Raw genomic sequence first — 27,920 nt, 5'->3', positions numbered from 1 at the left:
TTTGTGTAGCAAACACCCTTGAGGCATTTTTGGGGTATTGTTTTAAGTCGGCATGAAATCAAAAATAACCCTGATTAAATCTATCATTTTGTGCCTATAGTGTTGTGACCATTCTATGGTATAAAAATGTTTTACATCCAAATGGAGTTGTTTTTTTTTTTTTTTTTTTTTTTTTTTTTTTACAACACCCTCCTCCAAAATCCAACTTGCTGCATTCTAGAATAAAACACTCACTATAGAATCCAATCAGTTCCTTGAGTCCCTGATATACTTCAAATGAAGTTCGTTTTCATTTTTCGTCTGGGGGCAAAAAGAAGTTTGATAAAGCTGAGTGACGGTATAATGTTTTCAAACATTCCAACCCCCCTGCGCTGCTGGAGGCGAGGTTTAGATTAATGTAAACATGACTCGACTTGAAAGAACAACAGCAGCAGTATGGTCTAACATTTATTTGAAAGACATGTATTTGGTACTTGCAACCTTATATCTTTACTCTTTCCTTTAATTCTTTTCATGGCTTTGGAAAACTCCTCTTGGATGTTTCTCTGTGTCGCTTTTTGCATATCTCTCTGAAATTCGGTTCGCGAGCAATCATACAGGTGCGGCTATATCTGTGACAACTCAGTTATTCGACACTTCAGTGTGTTTATGTTGCTAGTGACTTGGAGATGTGTTTTCTTGCCTGACCTCCGTTGAATGAGAAACAAACCGGGGGGGGGGGGGGGGGGCACACATTAAAGAAGGTGGAGTTTCAGAAAGCTCAAAGGTGTTTAGGAGCTAAAACAAATTCCACAAGAAAGTTCACTTTGGTCAGCTGTTTCGAAATGCGAAACAAATGTTTTGGCCTGATATCATTTGAAATGACGTCATATCAGTTTGTTCTTCGATTTCATTTGAAGTATATCGGGGCCTTTACACAGGGTTTTCGCAGGCCCTTAAAAAGTCTTTTGTATTAAATTTAAAGCATTAAAACGTCTTAAATGGTACAATAAAGTCTTAATTATGATTACAAGAGGTCTTAAATTTGAGGATGGAAACACAAGAATTGCTTTAAGACAATGAATTTGCATTTTCAATAAGTCATTCAATAATTCATGTAATAATTGTTAGTTTTGAAATGTGAAGTTTATCATTTTATAAAAAAATATTTTTGAGAAAACTTGTACCTAAACTGTAAATCATGCTTTTTTCGGTCATTTTACAGTTTAATATGTTAGCATAGACATTGCCTTACGCCAGTCATATGGTATTCATTTTATTTTTGAAGGTCTTTAAAAGTCTTAGAATTGAGCTTTAAAATTCTGCAGATAACCGGTTACTGATAGATTACCATAAATTTTTTGTTGTTGAAAATATTTAAAATTACAGAATGGTTGCAAATTTTATTTTGTACTAACTTCCTCCATTAAGATTAATTCTGGCTTAATCCAGTTCTAATTCAACTGAAATTTAATTGAACCCCTTTAATTAGTCATTAATTAGTAGAAGTAGTATGTTTTGTATTTACAAAAGAAAATAAAATTAGCAAATTGGTATTTCTTAATGTACAAGCAAATGCACATAATTTAGCAATTGTACTTATATATTTACTTCTGTACTTGTATATACAATTTTAGTTTTGTGTAATTAAGTAGAATTTTATATATGTTGGTTTTTTATTTTTTGTAAATAAGTTTGTTTAGTTAAATGTAATTATTATTATTATTAGTAGTAGTAGTAGTAGTAGTAGTAGTAGTAGTATATTTACAAAATAAAATAAATAATAATGTTTGTGTGTGTGTGTGCATAATAATAATAATTTCATTCGATCAACTTTAAGACTGTGTCTTGTCCTTTTAGAAGGGTATTTTGTCATCCTGTCACTCCTATAAGTGCCTCAACCTGTCTGATGAAACTCATCCCGGAGATTTACACCCATGACTCCCCAAACACTCGTTTACAACAAACCACTGTACTTCTGATAAAAAAGAGCATTACAGTAAATGCAGGGTCTCTGTGTACTTTTTAAACTTTAGTCTTTTTTATTGTGAAGAGTGAGACTCTATAGAAACTCTCCTGTGGTGCTGTCAACAGGTTTCATGGGAATTCAGAGGAATGTGTGTGTTTTCTGGTGACTGTGTGTTTTCTGGTGTGTCATTGCAGACACTGAACTGGACCCTTACACCAGTTATGAGTATAGGATTGGTGCCTGGAACAGCTTTGGCCGTGGGTTCAGTCCCTCCTCTCGTGTCACTACTAAAGAAGATGCTCCCTGGGTTGTGTCTCCTCCTCACTGGAGCCATATGGGTCTGCGGGATGACATCATCCAGCTTGAGTGGTCAGCCCCAAACAAACCCAATGGTAATTATATCAAAAAGGTGGTGCTTGACTTATATTACATCCCTATATTGAGGAGTAAAACCAATCTGTTGTCCTTTAACCTGTTAAATGTCACCCCGTCCCGTATACGGGACACCTACGTTGACTATACTATATTACAATGAAATCTAATCTAATCTTGACAAACTATGTATCGTTGGAAAGGTCTAAGACTCCCAAATATATATTTTACCAATATTTTTTGTTAAAAATTATGTAGGAAAAGTAATAGATGAATTTATGACAAGAGTGCACCCTCAAAAATCTACAGTACAAAAGGAGCTTTGACCTTTGTTTAAAAAAAAGACTTAAGACTTGCCTTTTTCTCTATCACATTTTAGAAATCATCAGAAGTTATATATCACTAGAAAACATAAAATCTCAAAATTCATCCTTCAAAACCCATTTTAAAATCAGACATTGCATTACCATGTAAATGGCACATCAAAATCATGTTACAAAATGTTTTCAGTCATGAATTATAAAAATTTAGGTTTGTATCATGCACATTCAAGTCTATCTTCAAAAACGTGAGTGACAGTTAACAGGTTAAACATATGATTTTTTTTTACAATGTAATATTATATATAAATGAATTTAAGAATGATTTGAGGTCCTGATGAAACCAATCTCTCCTAATTTCATAAAGATATATATTTTATTTACAATATATTTTAATATATACTATCAGTAAAATATACATTTAATTTATGAGATTGATTTGAGGTCCTGTTGACAACGTGACTCTTAGAAGATTTACTCGTTTTTCCCTCAACAAACTGGAAACACGCTTTTTCTTCAGGCTGGAATGATATGAAAGAGTGGAACTAGCTGATTGTTTTGTCATCTCTCCTCTGAAGACCTGCCTGTTATTAAGCGTAATCTGCATAGCTCGGTAGAATAATTTATGAAGAAATTCACCTGCGCATAAACACTAAGTGAGAATAACAAGCTCCATTTTAGGGAACTTCTGTGCCACTTAATATGTAAAGAAACAAGCTGATTGCTCATTAGGACTTCACTCTGTGTGCTAATCAAACGGCTTGCCACCCAATCTGTCATGCTTTTGAAAGTTAGTCCACCGGTTTCACTATTATATTGAGTGGAATAACTGTTGAAGCTACTTTTTGACCCTGTGTTTTTTTCTTTGTACTATCATAGGTGAGATAAGTCACTATGTAATCCTGCGTGATGGACAGGAGCGCTACCGTGGCACTGATCATAGCTTCACTGATGCGGGAGGCATCCGGCCTTTTCAGGAGTACGTGTACCAGCTCAGAGCTTGTACTGCCGCCGGCTGCACAGACAGCCCAAAAGTGAGTCTGTTTCTCATCTGCCTCACATCTTAATCCTTGTAGACATAAAATCATGTACAGTACAACAGTATTAGTTCTGTTCTTCTGCCGGTGCCAAATGGTATTGCAACAATACTGACTATTTCCATCCAGGTTTCCCAGACACAATCTACCATCTGTTGACCAAATAAGCAATACCACCAAAGAGACAGTGTTACACTTTTTGTGAAAGGAATTCTACAAATGACTTTTTGTTTTCTGCTCATTAAACGGAGACAGCAGATAATATTTTAACATCTGTTATGAGTATAAATGACTTTGAACATGATTGTCGAAGGTACTTTTCAAGTGGAAAAATGGTGCACCTTGCATATGATAATCACTGCATATTTTCCTGTTGTCCTTCGTCTTTGTTATAGTCGTGCCTGCAAGTATTACGAGCATTGTCTAAGAGCTACAAAATGCTTGTAAAGGATTGCAGCAGTCTTACTCCCCCCTTTCATTCTGATCTTATGTCGCTAGGGCCAAGTAAACAGGATTTCTAATGCCAGTGTAATGGAAACAGAGCAACAGACTTCCTGCCATAATTGTTGTCTCCTTGTAATAGCTATCAGTGGCTCAGCTGATGAAAGAACAAATTAACCTGTCTATCTTCTATTTTTATGTCTAATTTAGGATCTGATTATCAATAACCACACAGATCTGCTAGAGGCAAAGTAAAAAAGAACCTGCCAGAGCGACGTTAGGTCCATTTTTCTTTCCACACACCTTCGGGGTCTTGCCCGGCAGACCAATTGGCCACCAATGATCCAGTACTTCTTTCTTTTTCTCCCTTGCACATTCGTTTTTTAAGTGGAGCAGGATTAACTCGTACACCTGCAAGCATTGCCCAAACAGCTGCAATTATTGTCCAACCCAATACAAGGGAGCAATTACCATGGAGCACCCTGTTGCCACTCAGCTGAACCCTGCTCAGCCAGCTCTGTCGGTGGGAATGAGGAACTTGATTTAATCTTTCTAGACACTCTGCAGGCTCACAAGCACATCAGAACAGTGCCGGGCCAGCCTATACGTAGCCGAAAAAAACAACACCTTAACCACTTCTCGCAGCCCTTTCCTAATAGTCTGCCACTCCTAAAGACAAGAGTTGAAACCACTAGTGACATTCTATTAGAGCAGGATATCCAAGCATCCATTAGGGCAAATTGCTCTGTAATTCTTTTTGGTGTGTGTGCAGGTTGTGGCAGTGACTGTCCAGGGGGAGCCAGAGGGAATCGCTGCTCCGGTGGTGAGCACGCTGGGGCCCAGGGCCCTAAGGATCAGCTGGGTAGTTCCAGCCAAACCGAACGGTATCATCCGGGAGTACCGCATCAATCAGAGCACTGTTGGAGTCATCCACACACATACAGAAGGGGAGATGGCTTTTAATGTCACAGGTATTACAAATACACTTCTTTTTTAAGTTTGAGGTCAGTATGTTTGTCTTGTTTTTTTTAAGAAAAAAGATTAAGCAAGAAAAAAGGTCTAATGTGACTTATGCTTTTAAATTACAATGCTGTTCTCTTGAACTTTCTATTTATCAAAGAATTAAAAAAAAAAAATCACAAAAATGTAACTGTAACTGTAAGCAACTGTTTTTAACACTCATAATAATAAGAAATGGTCCTTGAGCACCAAATATTAGAAGGATTTCTGAAGGATCGTGTGACACTGAAGCCTGGAGTAATGAATGCTGAATATTCAGTTTTAACATCACAATAATACATTTCATTTTAAAATATATTAAAAAAGAATATATATATAGATTTTTAACTGTAAAGTTTTTCAGTTTTTACTGTACTTCTGATCAAATAAATACAGCTTTTGTGAGCATAAGAGGCATTACTCAAAAACTTAAAAATTTGTAGTGTAATAATATATAATATTATTTTGTTTGTTTTATATATAAACAATAGTTACATTTAATTGATTATTTTTATGATCTGTATATATATAAATATGTGTGTGTGTGTGTGTGTGTGTGTGTGTGTGTGTGTGTGTGTGTGTGTGTGTGTGTGTGTGTGTGTGTGTGTGTGTGTGTATTTCTATCAATTGTTTTAGGACCATAATATAAATAATGTAAAAATTTCATGTGGTGAATTATAAATAATGAATTTCTCTATATATTGTGTTAAGTAATGGCAGAGTATATTTTGAACTGTAAAACCGATTAACATCGAAGAAAAGCTTGTATCTTTTACTTATAGACTATTAAGCAGCAACAATCAGTGTTATGTTGAACTTTAACATAATGAGGTAACGAAAGTACTGAATGCAACAGAGAGAAATAAAGAGGAGTGTCAGAGAGCAAGTGATGAATCAGTTTAGCAGCGGAGAGCAGCTGCCCCCTACATGCCGCCCCATGCTGGCCCTGATGGCAGCAGCAGTGACAGTAGTGAGGATCCGCCGTGTCTCCTCCACATGCCCTGCCTTTATTTATGCATGCTGTTTCTGGAAGCAATCTAATGACTGAATTTACACCTGATTCCCGCAATGAGCAGCCGGCCTGCCCATCATTCCTGAGGCCTCCGCTGATTTGTGGGGCTTCTTTTATCTGCCTGGGATAGGAGCAGTGTCCCTGGCCCTGAGCCATCCATCTCCACCGCAAGGGTACACGCATGGCGCATTCCCCCTTTCAGTGCCGCCCGACTCTGCACAGCCCAGCACATGGCAATGGACAGCACACACAGAGAGAGGGATTTAGATTAAGTGCTCACAAATATCGTTCCAAGGAAGATTTACATTTTCTTTGAGCATTATCTGTTTTATCTGTTTTTGTACTAAAAGTTTGTATTATTTATTTTATTATTATCATAATATTAATATAATAATCCTTTTTTGTTTTTGTTTTACATTTTTGTACACATCTTAACATAGCCACTAATTATACAACAATAATGTAATCTTTAGAGGTTTTAGAGAATTTTCTCATCAAATATCAATGCATGCATTAATGCAGTTTATTATAGTTTATTATAATTAATATATAATGAAATTCAATTCAGGTAAAATTCAGGTAATCATTTGGAGGCATTATTATTATTATTTCTTAATGATAATAATGATGATGATTAGAATAATTCACATACACAGGCATTTTTTTATAATTTCTGCTATAATGATGTAATGTTTTGAGGCTTTTTTAGCAAATATTAATATGCGCAACTGCTGTTAATATTATAATTTATTATAATCGGTAGATAATCAGTTGTCAGCAAAAATAATAGCAGTGGTAATAATAATAATTATTATATATTTCTGTTTTAATTTATAGATTTTTTTTTAAATCTTTTTGAACCACTTTTGTTCAAATAACACATTTGTGGCATAAGTGTCTGTCTCTACAGACCATATGAAATGCATATTTCATGCAGAGAGAAAAAAAGAGAATGTTTCTCTCTCCAGCCTGTCGAGACTATCACTGATATGATAATCAAACCTGAGTCGCCAGATCATTTTGAAGAGCATCTGATCTCTTTCCAGTCAGGATTAATCTGAATGAATCGGATGCAGGGAGCCGCTTCTCTGAGACGTAGAGTAGCTGACTCTGGGAACATCCGATAACGCCAGAGAGAATGACATCCTCGCTTCATCCCGGAGAAAATGAGGCTCATTTAAGTCAATATATTGTATGTGTTTTGTTTTTGAGACCATTCTATGTAGTCTGTGTAAACATCTCTTAGGCGGAGTCTTACTGAAAGCAAGTGATGTTTAAACAGCAAGGAATCTCCTGCCCTGTAGTTCTTACTTTTCCTCTCCGAGCACAAGCACAGACCTCCCTGCCTTAAGCTGTGCTCAGCCACTAGCTGTCTGCCTGTGCACTCTAGAAGGCCTGCTGGGAAGCACCACATCTTTGTAAATAAGCTTGAAACCATCAGGGACCTTCAGATGGCTGGAGCTCCTCTTCAACTCGCTGTCGACCAAAGATATTGCAGCAAGCAGCGGTGGTAAGGGGCTTCGTAATTCTCTCTGTTCCTCTGAAGGCCCTGAAGTTGGCAGTGAAGGAGCGCACCAAATGAATCATCCAGTCCTGGATCCTGGGGTGAGCGGGGAGGGAGGGGATCCGATGGCAGATTTGGCTGGCTGGCAGTGTGGCGTGTTTAAGACTTGGCTGGGGGTGATGGCAGGAGTAGGCAGACCTGCTGGCTGGGATGTGAGTCGCTGGCAGGGGATGCAAATGCCTTTGCTCGGGGTTTCCTTTTTGAAAAGGCTCTGAAGCCGCATTGAGACTTTCATGTCCCTCTGCGCGGAGCTGGCAAATCCTACCAGTGTTTTGTGGTGCGTGCTAACTCGACCGGCCGGGGCGTCTGTGTTTCAGCACAGACTGCTGCTGGGAAACACCTCTGTGCTCCTTAAAACCTCCAAACTTCTTACCCTCCCTCACTTGACATGATTAAACACACAAACACACACACCAAAGCACAAGATTCCTGCTTGTTTTCGCTGTGGCAACAAAGCCGCCACATTAAACACCACATTAGACTCACTGGATTAGAGATTTAGCTTTTTTCTATGTGGTACCTTTGAAACAACTAATACTAAAACTTTGATTTCAAAGCAAGTTGCATTGCGATTGTTATATGTGTGAGTTCACATCTGGCCATGCTATCAAAGACTGAAATTGACTGAAGATGTGTGAGGCAAGGAATTGAAAATGATCACGTTTAAACATTTCTTTGCTGCCCTTTTGTAGCTACAGGACCTGTGCACACGTTCACACACACTGTGAGAGCCGGTCCTTTCATATGACAGCACTCCTAGTGACAAAGACAGTTCCTGTCCCCTTTATTATTGTTATGAATGGAGAACGAATAAGTTAAAGACATCAATAATTAAAGCATTAGTAAAAAGATATACATATATATATATATATATATATACCTTTTGAATGTTGTTGTTGATTATGTTTTTAATAAGGAAAACGAAATGAAACAAAAAGTGTTAGGGTTGTCCTAACCTCATGGATTTAATATAATTTGGATTACTTAGATGGTATAATTAAGATTGTATATTACACCTGAAATGCCTTAAATAGAGCAAGAAATATCTGATTTATTTATTTTTATAAATATGAACGAAATTGCAGTGTGACATGCTTTAAGTATTTGCATAAAACATTTATTAAAAATAATCTAAATTATACATGCCTGTGAAACTCTATAATATTGTGTAGTCATTGCATATTAGCTTCTGTTAAATTAACTCAAATCTCCAGAGTATCTAAAATATGTATAGCTTTTCATTAACTGATGTGAATGATTGCTCTCAATTATATAAATTCTGTTGCAAGCCATGCGATCAATTGGACATTTGCAAAATAATTAATAATTTATTAATATACAGTCGTACTAGCATTTATATTTATATTTCCCACTAGAGTGCAAATCTTCAGTGAATCTTAATAAAGTGTAATGCTAGAAAAGTATTCTAAGCATTATAACGTAATTTACACAGTTAAAAGCAGAGAGATTTAATAAGCAACAATCTTATGTAAATGTATGAAGTCACTGGTTGGTTTTTAACAAGCAAACATCATCCCGAGTTCCCTCTACCTGGCTTATCTCTCTCCTGTGCGCAGCCACTTTTTCAGGGTTCAGAGAGGTCTGCCCGAGTCCTGATAGAAGAGAAGAACCTCTGCCTCCTAAATTATGTGTGAGCGAGAGGAAACTGATCCTATAAAAGGCATCCGGGGCAGTCTCCTAGCTTGGCCGACACGTGGAGCCCACAGATCGCTTCATAATCCCCTCCAGACAGAAAAAAAAAAACATTAAGTAATTGTAGACAGGAAGTGGGCACTTAATTATTCAGAGGTTTTATCAATGTGGCAGGTAAAGTGAGTAAGCATTGCAGGCCTTTTCTCATCAGGTCGCCACGTTCATGGATTGCACCTATCATCTTCTCATATCCTCCATGCAAACAGTAAATGGCAGCTTGTCGATAAAATACCTTTTTATATCATTTATTTATATCATTTATTACACTTCCTCGCGTTGCTGTACAGAGCAATTTGGATGACAGTTACGACATTGTTTCACTTTGTGTTAGCCATGTTCTACAAATGGGTCATTCTCACGAAACAGTTGAAACGCCATGTCACTAGTGATTTTAGATATTAAACATGCAATTTAGTAATATATAAAAACACCATAATAAAGACAATACTGTTCTCTACCTTGCACAAAGAGTAATTTCAACATAGGAATTAATTATTTTTGCATTTTATTGCATTTTCTGCTGAAATTCTCATTACCGCAATGCGTCCAGCTGTATCTTAACTTATGTTATGTTGTAATTTAAACAAATTACAATTAAAATATTCTGAAAAAAGTAAATGGATATTCTTCTATAATTTTTCACATGACAGAAAAATGACAGACTGAATATTCATGTATAATAATAATGATACAATAGTGGAAATATAAAGTGTCCATGACTAATGTTCTCATCCTCCGCAATATTTTTTGAGGGTCATTTACGCACAAAATTTTTTCAAAATATAAATCTTGATTTTAAATTAAGCAACACATGAGGCAGAACCTTCGAAATACCAACAAGATAGGCAGATATCTTCATATTGTTCCAGTTAAAAGTGTAAAATTCTCTTGTCAGAACATGTACACGACAAATTGATTATCATCACCGAAACGGGTAGTTTTCCACATTTAGAAAAATATTAGATTACAAATTTTCTATGAAAATATACTTCATTAATGACTGATTATATACACCGAGTAAAAATTAGGTAAATCATCATGGCTTCTCTGTTGTTAGCAAAACATGCTAAGACACCTCATCCTCCGCAACACCATTTTCACTCACCGCAACAATTTGAGACAAGTTGCGGTAGAGAGAACCTCTTTTTCGGTAATGAGAATTTAATCATACAGACTATTGTTAAATGTATATAATGAGTTATTAAATTAAATATTATTTAATAACAAAACAAAAAAGCTTATGCAAAGGCTAGGGTGACCAATTTCAGAGAAAACGTTTAAACCAACCCACCAAATCCCAGGAAGGAGAGAGACATTATGGGTTAGAGGTGACAGCAGGAGTAGTTATCAAAAATTGTTGGGAAGCCTACACAAATGTTGGTGCATCTATCATTAACAGAACTTTGTGTGTGTGTGTGTGTGTTCACTGCTGTGTGTGTGCACTTTGGATGGGTTAAATGCAGAGCACAAATTCTGAGTATGGGTCACCATACTTGGCTGTATGTCATATTAGAATAATTTCTAAAGGATCATTTGACACTGAAACCTGGAGTAATGATGCTGAAAATTCAGCTTTGTTACCACAGAAATAAAATTCTGGTTTAAAGTATATTAAAAAGATAACAATCACTTTATCATAATATTACTGTTTTTACTGTAGTTCTGATCAAATAAATGCAGCCTTGATGAGCAGAAGAGGCTTTAAAAAAACTTGATGCTAAACTTTTGAATGGCAGTGTATTTAAATATGAAAAAATGCAGCAGCTTGAAATTCTAATTCAAAAACAATTATTATAGAATGGTTAGGGTTAAATTGAATGAGAACATCTTTAAGGAAAAAATAAAAATATATTGTGAATCATCTTTTTAGGAATGAGCGATTTTGGAAAAACTTTAGGTTCACACTTGGGTATACTCTTTACCAGAACCAACTCTTTCAGTAGAAAGAAAAAAATCCACTTGAGTTATCAAATACTACATTCCCACTGTCAATGACTATTAATAAATAGTTATTACATAATTATATGATTATTACATAAAATATAAAATGAAATAAGAAACATTATTTTGTAATAATGTATTGTGAATAATTTTTTTATAATAAAACTAAAATTACAAAACTAATATTAGTCTTGTTTGTTTTCTAACATTACACTATTAAGTATTTATTTTTGTGGAAAACCACAGGGTCCCCTTTAAACAGCTTCTCTTAAAACTAATTCATAAAGCAGCTGTGACAGAATTTTACTAAGGAATGGGGAGAAATCTTAAGCTAAGAAAAAGAGTGAGGACGACCTTTTTGGTATGGATGATGTCAGCATGATTACTAACTACACCCACAGTGATTGGCTGATAGGGGATGGGTCTCTGTCAGTTATTTTATAATAGAAATATTGTAGAATGAGATATCATTTTGCCATAATCAAATAAAGATTTCAAAATAAAAATGTTGCAATATTCAAATAAAGTTTGAACTAGAGTGTCACTAATTAAACAAGCATATGTTCAGCTAATTGTCAGCTTCTACATGTCTGCATCTTATAAATAATTGTTATATGTATAAGCAGCCTTTTAATTAACAGACTAGAATTATTATGGCTGATATGACAGTAAGATTTAGTACAAAGGTAAAAGAAATCCAAACTGGATTGCTGTGGAAACAGCCATTTTAGGATTGTTTAGGAATGGTCTTTGTGATTTAGGTGTCCTCTTGACTACCACTAACTTTTCACAGATTTAAAAGCTGATTTTTACATAAAAACACTTTATGAAGTACTTGAAGAAGAGTCGAAGAGTCCTAAAGATGTGGAGTTAGGAGCAACATTTAGTTTCACTTAAAATACTTTGAGAAAATGACCCCTGGTGTTTATACCCTATGTTATCTAGTTATGAAGCACTGCAAAATAATTTATGCCGATATTATTGTAGAAAATTATTGTATTATATTATTGTATATATACAATATTATTGTATTAATATTAATGTAGACAATTAATATTATTATTTTCTACATTGAATATTATTTGTTTGACTATACCACATACTTAATATGCCTATTATCATTACCGAAATCATGAACCTCATTTTCGTAACCTATGTATCATTACCGCAACATGTGTTCTTTTAAGATTTATTTAAGAAATTGAAAAATAGTAGTCTGCTTTTAAATGTATGTGCAGAATCTATACATTGTGTTCTTTCAGGTTTGCAACATCATTTTGAAAATATTTCAGTTTTTACTGGAAAAAAAATAAAAAATTGGCTGCAAAATGCAGAAGGTGTTGCGGTAATGAGAGAAATAATTCAAAATCACATAAAAATGTTATTATAAAACTATATTTTATTCCAGAGTTTCAAGTAACTGTGCATGACTGTTATAAAACAATTTTTAAAAATGTATTATTTTTCCCCACATCACTGGACTTTTCAGAGTGTTACGGTAATGAGATTTTTAAGGACATGTTTTGGAAAATATGTTCAAAAAGTTGTTAAATTGTCAGTAAAACTTTTTTAAATTTATGGTCACTGACACTTCAGACCCGGCTCTTAATGCTTAAAAAGAAAATTTGTTGATACAAACATTTTTTTAAATGTCATATATGAAATCTTTGAAACTACGATTTCGTGAGAATCACCCAAATGGGCCGCTGTGTGCTTAGATGGGTTAGAGCTAAATACAAATTTATATTTTTTAACTGCTGTTTATTTATATATTTATTTATTTGCCATTTTGATTAAAGGTGCATATGTCTTTAATAGGCTAAGAGTGCCCCCTTCAGTTTGCATGAGAATTCAAAATCTTACTGAGAGTGACGTTGTTAAAGGATTTTTATATTTATTTTATTATTATTATTATTGTTTATTATTTCATTTGAATAATATGCATGCATATTAATAATTATGAATTCCTGCTTGTGATTAGACAACATATGATTCCTTTAAATGCAGATTTGAGTCCATAAAAATAGTAGTATCATGTAAAATATAAAATTAAATAAAATTTAGTGTGACCTTTCCTACCTATAATAGTAGTAGTAGTAGTAGTAGTAGTAAAAGTAATAATAAATTGGAATATTAATGCATTTACTAATATTATTTCTAAAGCTAACCTTCCTAAGATTAATTCTGACTAATCATTCAAAAGACTTTTCTGAATAACTAAATCTTCCTATTATTTTCCCAAGTAGATTGATCTCTTAATTAGGTTGGATTTACGCATTGCAAATGCCTTCAACCCCTCTGAACACCTAATGTTTTAATAACTTACCCCTAACACTTTAATAACCTAGCTCTTCTAGAATACACACCTGGACATGTTTTGCATGGCGATGTGTAAAGTGAAGCTTTAAAGGCAGTATTCAGCAGTTGTCCCCTGTGTTTAGCATGCTCAACAGAATTCTTTGCTTAACCCAAACACAGCTCAACGTTCTTAACATTGATCTGTGTTTGGGTTAAATGAGAGAGGCTGTCATGCATGCTAAGCAGGAGCGTGCGTTCCTCCAGATGTGGAGGCAGTGCTATATGGACACAGGCACGGCTTTACGGGGTGCACAGAGTTCAGGATTAGAGTGAGATTTAAAGTGCTTTAGGATTAGAACCAGATCTAGAGTTCTGACTGCTGAAGCTGCATATTTGTCACAGGTGCTGTGTTAGACACCAAATTACTCAAACGTTTTGTATTAATTATTCATTCATTCAGTTATAATAAGCCTAATATTTCTCATTTTAATTAGAAATTATTTATATTTTTTGTCAAATTATAATTACAATAGCATGTATACACTGCTTTTAATTAAACAAAAAGCTTTATACATTTATATGTTATTTATACATTTAGCAGTTCATTACTCCACTGGTTAAAATATTACATTAAACAGTCCAAGAATATTATGGAATGAATATTCTTGTCTTGTGAAGTACATTTAATAAGAGGTGTTATACATTTAAATCAGCTAAATTAGTATTGTTAGTTTTTTTATATTTATAAAGAAATTATATGTGTGAAAATATAAGTATTACATATATATCATTATATTCATATTTAATAGTATGTAACGTTTTGACCAGGTCTAAGATTGAAATATCTTTTCCTGGTTAAATAAAGGAAATAATAAAAATAATATATTAATAATAATAAATTATATTGTTGTATGTTTAATAATAAATGAATTAGCACCTATGGATATATACAGTAATTGAGGATGTATTTGTTCTGTGTGGAGTTTAAAGGCAATACTGTTTATTGCCTGTATGACTTTTTGCAGGTCTGGAGCCTCACACCAACTACAGCTTCTTTGTTGTTGCATGCACTGCAGCCGGCTGCGGAGCAAGTCAGCCATCTATGGGCCGCACACTGGAAGATGCACCAGCAGGTTAATGCACAGGCACATACACACTCACACTCACATTCACACTCACTCATTTCATGTCATCTCACAGTAAAAAACATTTCAGAACCTTAGTTATTTTGATTTCTCAATGCATTGTTTTATATATATATATAATGAAAAATAATTCTGGCGTTTTATCAACACCTGCCCATTCCTGTCCTCTCTCATCCTCTCTCTCTCTCTCTCTAGACGTGTGGACAGTGCCCAGGCATATCCAGGTGAACTCCTCAGCAGTGGAGCTTCACTGGAGCCAACCTCTCAAACCCAATGGCATGCTCTCTCGATATCGGCTGCTGCGTGACGGAGTGGTCGTCTTCACCGGGGACACAGGAAACATGAGCTACATAGACACTGGCCTTCAGCCCAACACAAGGTTCTATCTATCAGCGATCTTTAACAAGCCATTAGCACTTGATTATCGATGACATTTAATCCTATGTGACTTGAAGAATCCTGGGACACTACAACAACAGAGCTCTTCAGTTTACAAGAGCGTATTTACTGATGAGATGTGCATGAAAATAGCATTTGATTTTTTGCACAGCCCTACAAGAAAAGATGAGACATAAACACAAGACAGTATGATTAAAATGTTAAAATTTAAAATAATAATAATAATAATAAAATAAATAAAACACGTTTATTGTGTGGCACCTACTAAAATAATTTTTCGCCAACGTTTTTTTTTTCCTTATAGAAGCCAATGGCTTCTTATTCTATTATTTTTGTTTTTGTTTGGAGCCCTTTATAGTTATTACAACACAGTTATATAATAATTTATTATTATTTGATTACATTTTTTTTTAATATAATTAAAGTAGGACATTGTAATTAAATCATATAAATAGTAGTATTTAAATAATTAAAATCTATTTATTAGTTATAATATTTAAATATCAAATTTTGTATTTGTAATCAGTTTTGTAGACACATTTTATCTGTAAATTTAAATTGTAGTTTTAAACAAAAATGTATGTGTTGAATAAGAAAGAAAAAATCTGCTCAATGTTCAACTTAATTATGATTTTAAAAATCTTGATGTTGTAGAAATTTGGCTGTTTTGTTACTGCCTCGTTATTCACGAATATATTCGAGCTTAGCATCTGTGTAATCTATTGGTTGGTGTGTAATCAAAAACTGCACACAGGGACCCTGTGTGTGCAAAATAATTGGTTAGTTTGTGCAATATGTTGTGTAAATATTTGCAATGGTTGAGTCTCATAAGCAGCTTAAGGCAGGATAAATCTGTTTGTTTCATTATTTTACCATCAGTGATTCGTAGATTGTTCACTGCATTCTGTCACACACACACACACACACACACACACATATATATATATATATATATATAGAGAGAGAGAGAGAGAGAGAGAGAGAGAGAATATATAAACCTTTTTCAACGTGTAAATCTATATATTCTACACTGATTTAAACTCAATACCATGTGTCTTCTGACTGGACAGTTTGGACAGGTCATTCATTCACCTGACCCCACTCTCACTGTACCTCTGCTGCTTTTGTTTATACTGTAGCCCCAAATGGAGTCGAGGATAGCCATGACGTTTAATTTGCCATAATTCCAGAGGACCTGCCAAAAGGCATTCCCTTTTCCCATGCTCTTCCCTTTCCCTTTCTTCTTCCAATTTAGCCCAGTAAGGAGTGTTACAGAGCCAGACGAGCGGTTCATTATCCGGAGAGGCTATAGGCTGATGTGGGAAACAGTTAAGCGGGGGGCTAGGGGTGGTCTGCCAACACTCCTGCTCATCGATTATTTATGACATTGTTGATTAGCTGTCACTTACCTCGCCATCGTAGAAAGTCTCTCTGACAAGTGAAATATTAACCTTTCTCCCTCAGGGGAAACAGGTTAGCTGCTCGCCACCTCCTTTAAATTCGCCTCATCATGTTTATTTGACTTAAAATATGCAACATACACAACATGCACAGCTGTTCACTGGTGAGACGCTTCATGTGTGTGTCCTCTGATTCATTTAGCTAATGCTTTTATTACACATGATGAGCACGGTATATAATAACTGATGTGACTTTTTTTTAAATGGATAGTGCTGGAACAATAGTTCATGTGGAGGTATTGATGGCTGGCTATGGAGTTTATGGCAAATTAAAAGCCTTTAATGTTCAACGTGACCCACATACATTGCTAATGCACACCTTTGCACTGACACCCATCTCTGTTTAAAAGGCAAATCTGTCTTGGGAAGTCATGTATGTCTTAAAAGAGCCTTCCGCAGAGTGTTTTTATAACCCACATCAGGCGTTAATACATGCGCATACACACACACACACTTTTCTATACATATGCATGTCTCTTCAGAGCATCTGTCAGGCCTGTCATAGATCACAGTGGAGGGGCTGATCAGCATTGCATTAACAATGTCATCTGTTAAATAGTATCACACCATATTGATCCAGCGGGGACTTTTCCAATGAATCAAGTATAATGTAAAAGCAGAATTCTATGGCTCAGTCATCTGAGCCTTTTCTTTTCTCTATTTACATGAAAAACAAAACTGTACATTTCATGATGGTCTGTAGCTGACTAGTTTTAGATAGGTTTGTGTGTTTATATTTTAGTCGTTTTAGTGAAACCTTCTTTGAAAAGTTGTCTTTTAAATTCATTTTGTTTGAAAAACTGGCAGTTTATTTTACAGTCTTTACAGTTGCTAACTATTTTTTATTAACATCCGTAAAATTTTGGCAAAATTTTGCATGCAGAACAGAGTGTTAAATAGTGTAGTGATGTATAAAACACCACTCACACAATCAAGCAGCTTTTTGTTTTTTTCAGCGCATCATTCTGGACTAGCTGTGCGATTATTTTTAGCTTGCATTCATGATTTGAAATAAAATTTGGTTTGTTACACCGGCATTCATGCATCAATTCTGAGGACTCCAATGAAAGACGCACATCCTCTGTGAAAGACATGGCTTAATGGCAGAGTCAATGCACCCGCCTCTCTCACACACAATGAATACTTAACCGTAGCATTGTCTCCCACCTGAAATGGAGAATCCTTGAAACAGAGGCAAATTTAACTTCTGTGACAGGAGACTTTTAAGCTAAAAGCATAATTTAGTTTTGCAGTTGACTTATTTTCTCCTATCCTTCTTGGCTTCACAGATATGTGTACGAGCTGGAGGCCAACACCAGCGGCGGGAGCACTCTCAGTGACAGATACGTCATTCAGACCCCCATCTCCTCCCCGGAAAGGATTCCTCCTCCGTATAATGTCAGCCTCCGTGGCCCTCGCTCCATCTTTGTTGCCTGGTCACCCCCAGGTAATGTTTACAAGCTAATGCGCTATGTAGCCTCTCTATTTCGCACTCATGCAAGGCTGATTTATCCCTGCTCGGGCTGCGAGAGTGAAGGCACACAGGCAGGGATTTACGAGTGGCGGTGTGTGTAATTTAACATGATCGTAGTGTACATGCATCAGGGCGGGACGGACGTAGATGGGTCCCACCAATCAATTAACATTCAAACCTAAGTGACAGCTTTTACTACCTAGTGTGATTTAGGGGAGAGTTGTTTGAGATGCGCTTGCCCTTCACCTGCGTGTGTTCTCCCATCACTGTCCAATCCTGTCCCATTCATTCCACTGTTGCTGTGGAGTTTAGGTGAATTTGAGGTATTGGATGTGGTGTACCAATGCTGATCACATGCATGTTGGTGCACCCACTCAAACGACAGCACACATAGGTTTCTTTACTTGTTAACTGTATATATATTTAGTGACATTCCAGCCTTCTTGGTTGTGGATTAACTGAATGGATTAGTAACCACGAATAGAGCATAGAGGAAAGAGTATGTACACTTACAGTATGTGGAAAGAATGAACCCCAAGTGTGTAAAGAAATCAGTGGAAGTTGGATGAGGAAGTATCATGATAAGATATTGTTGAAATGCCTTGGTTATTTTGTAAAATATTTATATAACAGTGCTATACCCACAGCTAATATTCCTTTAAATTTTGAGCAATGAAGATTAATAATATTTCAGGAACTTCTGCACATGCCGATGTGCATGTGGACTGAACATCCTCCCACATGGAGAGCAAATGCAAATTCTCTCTCTCCTTCTCTTTCACCCTGTGGTATTAGATGAGGTAGTTCAAAGACTCAAGCACCCCAGACTGCTCTTATACGTGCTTGCAGCATCTATCCAGCCCACCCGCTGCACGTATATGCAAGAGAGCACATATGTGCAGCATCTACCCTTTGCATGTCAGAGCTGTGTATGTGTTCACCTGGTCATGTGTCCAAAGTGAATTTGCATGCTCTTTATTTGTTTTCCCTCAAGAAGGTATGAGTGGGTGGGTGAGTGAATGTTAAAGCGTGTGCGTTAATATTCACACACTCAAGAGTGATTTCACAGACTACATTCAAGCGGTCCTGATTGTCTGCCTCAGATGGTCCATCTTTTGCTATTATTGCCCCATTATGCCTTTCTCCTTTGAGAGGATCCCCCTAAACAACCTCAATTACACCATAAGAGCTCTTAAACAGCCCTGATACCCAAAGAAAATATTTACATACACCAGATCTTTTATTGACTTTACATTCCGAGAGAGGCGAGCAAAAAATCTATGGCTTCAAACTACAATATCTCACGCTTGGTTAAGTCCGAATGCAGAAACGGGCACGGTTTAAAGCTGCACCTGTGCTTGATGGATCAGATCTGATAGCATGTTCCTTTTCTTTTCCTTTGTGCCATTATTTCTTATTAGAGTCTCATTCATGTTGAAAGTGCAAAAACTCCAAAGTCAGTGATTAGTTGTAAATAATAGAACTTAGGGACCTGTGCGATTGAACTTCTCAGGCAGGAAGCTTTGATCAAAGCGCCGTCTAATTCCAGCGGGTTTTTGCGTCTAAGGCAAAAGACTACATCTGCTCAGGGAGACGCAATGAAGGAAGTTGAATAATTTAACTTTTTCATTTGTAAAGATAATCAGCCCATTCTGAATACATCTTGGGTCTCATAAATGTTGAATAACCTATCAGCCTCCAGTTGCCGTAAATTATGAAAGACGCTAGTGATGGGAATATTAACAAAGCGTGGATGCCGGGACTCTACATTCTTTAGTTCAAATGCATTACTGAAGACTGTGTGCGTGTCTGTGTGTTTTGGACAGTGGTGGGATACACGGAACGGGGGAAGTGCTTGCTTGCCCAGTAGGATGTTGAATCAAGGGCGAAGCTTCCTAAAGTGTCAGATCCGCTGTATGTCAGTACTTGCACTGTATTATGAGTACATACGGCTCTTCGTATATTGTGATTGTGGACTGGGTGAGCTGAGTGTGTGTTGTTTTCTTGGTGGATTGGCACTAATCTTTTCGGTTAGCATGTCAGTTTAGTTATTGGTTTAGTAAATGGTTGCATTTGTGTTGCGAAGTCTGCGGTTTTCCAGCGGAATTTGGCTACTTTTACACTGTTGCCACAGGATGTTTTATGTCCGTGAGTTGAAGCGACCCCAATAACATGATATTAACCCTGCAATGACATTTTTACCTGGGGAACCCCAGCAAAAAAAAAATATATATATATATATATATATATATATATATATATATATATATATATATATATATATATATATATATATATTTTTTTTTTTTTTTTTTTTTTTTTTTTTTTTATCCTCCCTGAAAAGTGATTGGGCTCGTTTTGGGCTAGTTTTGAGTAGCAACTTGGCGGGTTTTGCTGTGAAAACCTGGCAACCCTTGTGTCACATTTCAACTATCATGTTTCTGCTTATAATGAGATGAGATTGGATATCAGTTGGTAAAAACAAGAAACTATACTTTAAATTTCTGTTTTCCTTTAAGGTGTATATAATTCAAGTGCCCCTTTGGAATATAATGTCCTGCTCAATGCGGGCACTGAGCGGCCCCTCATCCGCCCTGCTGGACCAGAGCACTTCCTGTTACTGCAAGGATTGGACTGCTACACCATTTACAACATTCAAGTACAGGCCTGTCAGCCAGGTACCAAGAAACATATTTACAATTTGCCCTTCCTCTCTGTTTAAATATGTTGTATTAGTTGTGATTTTAGCTATGCATCAAATGGTTTAATTTAAATATTTGTATGTGCAGATGGTTGTGGTGTAGGACAGGGGGTGTCTGTTCGGACCCCGGAAGCTGCTCCGTTAGCTCAGGACCCTCCAGTTCTCACAGCTGCCGGTGCGGCCATTATCGAGGTCCGCTGGAGTCCACCAAACAAACCAAATGGCCTCATCACTAGCTACTTCATATACAGGTACAGAGCACATACTCTCACATACGAACAACAAAACATCCTGGCATCTCATACCATACCATGCTCACTGCACAACATAAGACTGATTTCATCATTCTACACACTTGGTCATCAGGATATTTGTCTGATAGGCTGTAGAATTGTGCCTCAGCACCCATTGTTGTCTGTTTCCTAGAACAGGGTTATTTTGTAAACTTAAACTGTACAGCTTAAATATTTACTTACTGTATCACCCCCTATTTTTGAAAATTGCAACATCTAAGTATGGGATAATGCATTGGAGGCCAAGAACCAGGCGACACAAAGCTTATACTATGGTCATTTGCCAGCATTAACAACTTAATACTATTAATGATGTTTGCAGCACAATATTTGACCAGAAGGGTAAAAATTTGAGTTATTTTCGTCAGTTATAATAATTATTAATTCCTTACATTTATATAGCGCTTTTCTAGACACTCAAAGCGCTTACATAGTCAGGGGGTATCTCCTCATCCACCACCACCAGTGTGCAGCATCCACCTGGATGATGCGACGGCAGCCATGTGTGCCAGAACGCTCACCACACACCAGTTTACTGATGGAGAGGAGACAGAGTGATGAAGCCGATCAGCAGATGATGGGATTGTTTGGAGGCCATGATGGTCAGAGGCCAATGGGCGAATTGAGCCAGGATGCCGAGGTCACACCTCTACTCTTTTCGAAAGACATCCTGGGATTTTTAATGACCACAGAGAGTCAGGACCTCGCTTTAACGTCTCATCCGAAGGACGGTGATTGTTGACAGTATAGTGTCCCCATCCCTACTCTGGCAATTGATCCCATAATTTTGGCGCTACTAGTACCGTGCTGTACTTTTTGAGCTACAGAAATGTCAATAAGGGGGAAAAACAGACTCAAATCCAGAATCAAGAATCATCAGAATAAGAATAGAATATTCAAAGTATCCTATATTAGCATAGGGACATTTAAAGACATATTTTGGCTCTATGGACATGATACCCAGAACTATTTATTAGCACTTCTCTCTCAATCTCTGCAAATGCACTTCCATACAGAGATGCTGTCAGACTAATGTCAGAGCAGAGCTTGCATGGGGATAAATGTGTGTGTACATGTGAGTCTATGTCAGGGAATGTTTGAAAGGAAAGCCAGAAACGTAGTCGAACACAAACAGTAATTATGCTGTGACCTTGAGGTGAACAGGCCAATCACTGCTGGTTACACTTTTCAACATTTCCTCTGTACTTCCTGTCTAACTGACAGCAGGAAAATGCTGAATGGAGTGTGGAGTGCTTATGTGGATATCAGTGACTGTGGTATCTGAGCGCAAACAAGAGGGAGAGAGAGAGGCTGATCGGCAGCTCTGAATGGAAGATGACATTGCCCTGCTGACTTTGAATATTCCAGGCACATTCAGAACAGTTTGAAAGCAATATGAAACAGAATGTCATGATGCTTGCACCCCGCACAGAGGAAATAAAGCTAAGACTGACATGGCACGATCACATCAGAATGCTTTACTCTGCTGTTACAGAAGAATTCTTCAAGGAGAATGGAGAGCGATGCGCCGGGGAGTAGCTAACTCTATCATTACGCTGCCATCATTGCCCTTATGTTCACAAACAACACAGCCAGCCGTGTTTGAACCTTTATTGCTGCACATTGTGAAGGCCAATTTAAACCATTCAGATTTGACTTGAAGGATTCCAGACAATGATCGGATTAGACCATATATTGAGATGTCTTCCCAATGTTTTCACTCTTGGATGGCAGCAAAAACAGTGTTTACAGCTTCTATGCGAGTATGATTGTGTGTGTGTTAGCAACAGGGTAAGATTTTAGTCAAGGGCGATGTGGCTTGTTGACCAGTGTCATTCATATGCACGGTCAGATCAGTCTAAGCCTGCATAAATCTTAGGAAAATACCATTAGCATAGTCACAGATGCCGGTACATTCTGACAAACGCATGACTGGATTTCATCTTAGCCCTGATTTGGAAGCGGGATAAACTCTGGCAAATACATCACATTCAGGGGGCAGAGAATTCACTCGTGGCTTAAAGGACTTGGTGTATTATTTTATCTGCTCATCTTAATACCGGTGATCAGCACTGCGCTAAATGTAATCGGTTTAATGTGCTATTGTGTATGTATTCAGCTCACTGGAGGTTATCTGAGATTGTGAAGTGAGTGTCCCCTCCTCAGGGATGTTTGTCCTCCACGCGTTTAACTTATATTACACAGGAGAATCCCACCTGGGATAGTCCTTGGCTGCTGTACAGAATTATTGTAAATCAGTTCCTATGAATACATTATGTTCATATTGCATGCATTCAGTTGCTGCAGATGCTGGTGAGACAATAAAAGCATTTATGAGGTTATAACTCCTTATATTGTTACAGCCTCAAGATGCTGGACTTCTGAAATGGGTCATATCATGATAAATCAAATTCTTGTTGATTTTTTTTTTAATAAAAGAGTTTGATTTATTGATATGCAAATAGATTGAATTGGAACTAATCAACTAAAATGTCTCTGGATTTTTGACCTCATATGGAGGAAAGTTTAGGATAGATAGGATAGATATTTCATTTTAAAATGTTGGAAAACTCTTCCTGGCTGTGTGTAGCACCAGCTGCCCTACATTTCTGTCCAATGATTCCTAGTATTATACAGGGCCATGCACAAACCTTTTTTTTTTTTTTTTAATTGGTCACATCTTAATGACAAATTAAATGAAATAATATATATAATTAAAATAATAAAATAATAGTCTCAAAAGCTTTAGATTTATTTCCTATTAATAACAATGAGCATTTAATTCGTCATTAAAACACATTTTAATCACCATGTTACAAAGCTTGTTGTAGCTGTATGGGTGCTCAGTTTTTCCTGTTGGAAAATACGTTAGGCCAAAATCTCATTTAATTAAAGATGAATTGCTAGGCTGCTGTCTTTATGACTATGGCAAATGCTAGCCCTCTCCCTCCAGTCCCACCTGTCTCAGACCTCAAATACCTCAGATGTGAGCCTTTAAAGACATAGTGTTCATTATGTAAATAAAACACTGTACTTATTCAAACAAGAAGATCTTTACCATTGCAAGACTTCGTTCAGCTGCTGTGCCGGGCACGGGAGCTTCAGTTAATTCAATCAAGACAGAGGGGGTGGAGTTACGAGGTTTTACTGACAGTCTGAGCGGGTCCAACAAGATTTTAGTCACAAGCTGTATTTGATGTTTCATTAGCTAAATATTTTAAAAACAGACGGACATAAAGGGTGATTAATAGCATTGATGTATTGAGAGGCATAAAAAATGAAGAAAAAAAAACACCACAAAAAAGGTTCACTTCAGAGTGTAAGGGGAAAGGGGGCATGTGCTCTGCACAGGTTGAGCCCCACCTGTGCACGTGCCTGGAGTTATGAAAGAGTGGCTGAAAGTTTGTATTTTTAACTATTTTAAAGCATTGTGTAAGTGAAGAAGTCCTGATTCTCATTTTAGATATGAAGTGGATGTCTGTTAAAAGGAACAGCAGCAAACATTTGCCATTTAATTTGAAAAATTCATAGTGGGAAGTCTTAATATATATATATATATATATATATAGAAGATAAATAACTTTACCTAAATTTTTTAACCACTGGTAGAAAAGTGGATGAAAAAAAGACAACAAGTGTTCCAGATGCAGTGTCTGTTTGTGTGTGGAAAAGACAGCTGATTGCAGCTGTGTGCTGTAGTTTAGCACCATGGTGTGAGACGTTCCTCTCCCCTGCCAGACTCTGTTTGGCTTTATTTTAATGCAGTGGGTGAGATTAGGCAGTTACGGTGCGAGTGGGGCCGGCAGGGGCCACATTAGAGGAGTGAATGTCATTTTCTTCAGCAGCATGGAAGCCAGGCCTCTAATGTGGAGGAATTAACGAAGCTTGAGCAAAGCCCAGAATTCTTCCACTGCTCCTCATGCTTCTCTGTGTGCTCTTCCTCATCTCTGCATCCTTCCTCTGAAGACCCCCCCCCCCCCCGTTAGTTTGTTTTGGGGCCTCATTTTTAACTGCAACCACATTTGAAAGGTCTTTAAAGAAGATACTTTGTGTCTTTTGTCATGTTTTTCCTGTCTTTCATTATATGAAGGATTTCAGTTTTTTCATGTTATCATAATTCTGTCTCTTCCAGAAGGCCAACTGGAACTCAGGAGGAGCTGCTGGTGTTCATCTGGGCAGAAGGTCCCCTAGAATTCATCGATGCCTCAGATTCCCTTCTACCGTTCAGTGAATATGAATACAAAGTCACCGCAGACAACTCTAAAGGCTCTGCCTCCAGTTCCTGGTCCTCCGTCCGAACACTAGAGGCAGAACCGCAGGGAATGGACGCACCCTCGGCCCGTCCTGCCAGTGCCTACTCTCTTCTGCTGACCTGGACCCAGCCTAGCATCCCAAACGGAGTGATCTCCAAGTACAGAGTGGTGTACCAGAAACTACCCAATGATCCTACGTTCAACTCCACAACTGTTACTGCTCTTACAGTTCTGGTAACAATCATTTCTCCCATCAATTTGATACATTCTGTGAGAAGTTATAAATGAATCTGCAAAGAAGCAAGACGATTGAGTAATGTTCCATGAAATAGCACCCTCAAAAAAAGATTTTACACCGATCTATCAAATTAATAAAAAGGCAACACTTTTTCCCCATTATTAGACAGAAACCAGAATTAAAGAAACAACAGAAATAACATCAAAGAACACAAAGAGATATTAAACACATTAAAAGCTGTAGTCATTTTGTCACATCTACCTATTGTAGACTCTTCAGTAAAGTGTATTAATAATGAAACACAAAACAATATATTACACAGAACAAATATTAACATACAATATTTAATGAATAAATTGTATAGACTATTGTTTCAAAGTTTTTTTTTTATTTAAATTACTGCTTTGTCATTCTAGGATGACAAAAAAAACTTTTTTAAAGATATTAAAATAGATTACATTTATCTTAAATTGCAATAATGCTTTACAATATTGCTGTTATAGTATAGTTTTGATCATGTAAATGCAGTTTTGATAAGTGTAATGTAAGCTTAAAATAATTAAAAAAAAGATATTACAGACTAAACCTTTGAACAGTAAATTCATAAACATTTCAGATGCTTGACAAAATGCAAGTGATTCATGTTTGACACCGAGGAAAAATAATGTGCTTCTTTCCTCGCAGATGCTCCCGACTGCATCATGGCCAAATTAAAGGCTTCAGCTTGAGCTCCTGTTTAAAACAAGTGTGAACAGAGCCAGCTTGCCCCCTGATAGCAACAACACCATAGGGGAAAGAATCCAGAACCCACTGAGGGGTTCAGCTTCTCCCACAGAGCACCAGATAGATGCCTGCTTAATAGACAAATTAATTATTTTGATAGCAATTAATGAATGTCGTCCAGGATAGACATTTATCAGCACCCCTCTTTTCTCCCAGAGTAATTTACAGTTCCACTTCTATTCTCTTGGCAGTCCTTTCAGGTTTTCTTGACCTCCAGAGGTCAGCTTCAGTGGTGAAGTGTGACGTCAGATAGCAGTTAATCAGCTTGTAATTAATTTTCCACGTGTCCTCAGCCCTCTTGAGTTATGACCCTTGCCATCTAATGGCTGATGCAAATTTATCATTTAGCAATTTTTTTTTTTTCATTTTTATAGAACTTATGATTCAAACATTTATTTTTATAAAGTATTTAATGTATAATGTAAATTTTATAAGAATGCATTTTGGGAATAAATATTATGTTTCGTTACTTATTGAAGCTGCTTGAGAAATCGCACTAGTATATTCAGTTTTTTGATTTTTAGAAGATAGAACCAGGCTAATTGTTTGTAATGTAAATTAAGGAGTTTACAATATAAAGGTTCATTCACCCATACTGCTCTGTGTTTTTCCATGGTCATCTGCTGAAAACACTGCCCAATCGCATAACAGCTGCCATGTGGGAATTAGTGCAATTTCTATTTCTCACGGCTACATTTATAATCCATCGATCCTGCAAAATCTTTTTTTGGACACTGACTTTGTGCTATATCAGCTGTCCGCTGCCATGTCAATATTTGGCCTGCAGTGGGGCATCATATTGATTCAGCTGTTGCCAACTGTTGAGTGGCTACAGGTTAATGTTCTCTGGTGGAGTAAAGTTGTTTTCATGTCTGAGAATGAAGGATTATGCAGAGAAAAAATACTTGTCATTGCTGCTAGTACATGCACTTATAAATCTGACAAAAATCCTCAACAAGCAATGTATTATAGTAAGAATATTATATCAATTTATTTTTAATTATTATATTTCAATAATGGCTGTACATTTTATGAAGCTATGAACTAAATAACTAATAGATTAATATGTATTATATATATATATTAATATTTATTTATATATATATATATATATATATAAGATAATCAGGGGCGTAGATTGCGCGGGGGATGTGTCCCCCCCACTTTTAATATCACGGAAATCCATCCCCCACACTTTTTTGGTCAAATGTGTTCACATAGAGGTTGTTTTCACAGAAAAACAGACACTTTTGGAAACACAAAGACATTAATATATGCTTGCGACAATATATGGTTTTACAACTCATCTTCAGCAGGTGATAAAGTATATGAACAATGCAGTGCGGATTGACATATCATTTATTACAGTATAGAAAATATTCTGCCTTATTATGTGATAAAAAAAAGTGTTGTACTATATAAACAAATCAATATTATTTGTTATTGTCCAGCAGTTATAGATTTCTAAGCCAGTTAAAAGCTAGAAATTAAAGAAAAATTAAAGTTGCCTAAAGTCAAAAGTTTTTGAA

General features: G+C 36.5%; 1 protein-coding gene across 1 annotated transcript in view; it reads left to right on the top strand.

Annotated features, from left to right (window-relative positions):
• The window catches only part of LOC113079563 (usherin-like), a 64,154-nt gene extending 38,460 nt beyond the window's left edge, over positions 1-25,694 (top strand). The window contains exons 15-23 of the mRNA XM_026251801.1: positions 2,143-2,340; positions 3,520-3,674; positions 4,891-5,089; positions 14,671-14,778; positions 14,986-15,169; positions 17,939-18,096; positions 20,643-20,801; positions 20,913-21,075; positions 25,250-25,694. Coding sequence (XP_026107586.1) covers positions 2,143-2,340; positions 3,520-3,674; positions 4,891-5,089; positions 14,671-14,778; positions 14,986-15,169; positions 17,939-18,096; positions 20,643-20,801; positions 20,913-21,075; positions 25,250-25,658 — 1,733 coding nt within the window. The 3' untranslated portion in view covers positions 25,659-25,694. The remainder of the gene's footprint in view (positions 1-2,142; positions 2,341-3,519; positions 3,675-4,890; positions 5,090-14,670; positions 14,779-14,985; positions 15,170-17,938; positions 18,097-20,642; positions 20,802-20,912; positions 21,076-25,249) is intronic.
• The last annotated feature ends 2,226 nt before the right edge of the window (positions 25,695-27,920 follow it).

The sequence above is a fragment of the Carassius auratus genome, unplaced genomic scaffold, assembly GCF_003368295.1.
Source record: "Carassius auratus strain Wakin unplaced genomic scaffold, ASM336829v1 scaf_tig00028543, whole genome shotgun sequence".
Lineage (NCBI taxonomy): Eukaryota > Metazoa > Chordata > Actinopteri > Cypriniformes > Cyprinidae > Carassius > Carassius auratus.
This window is presented reverse-complemented; position numbering and strand designations above follow the sequence as displayed.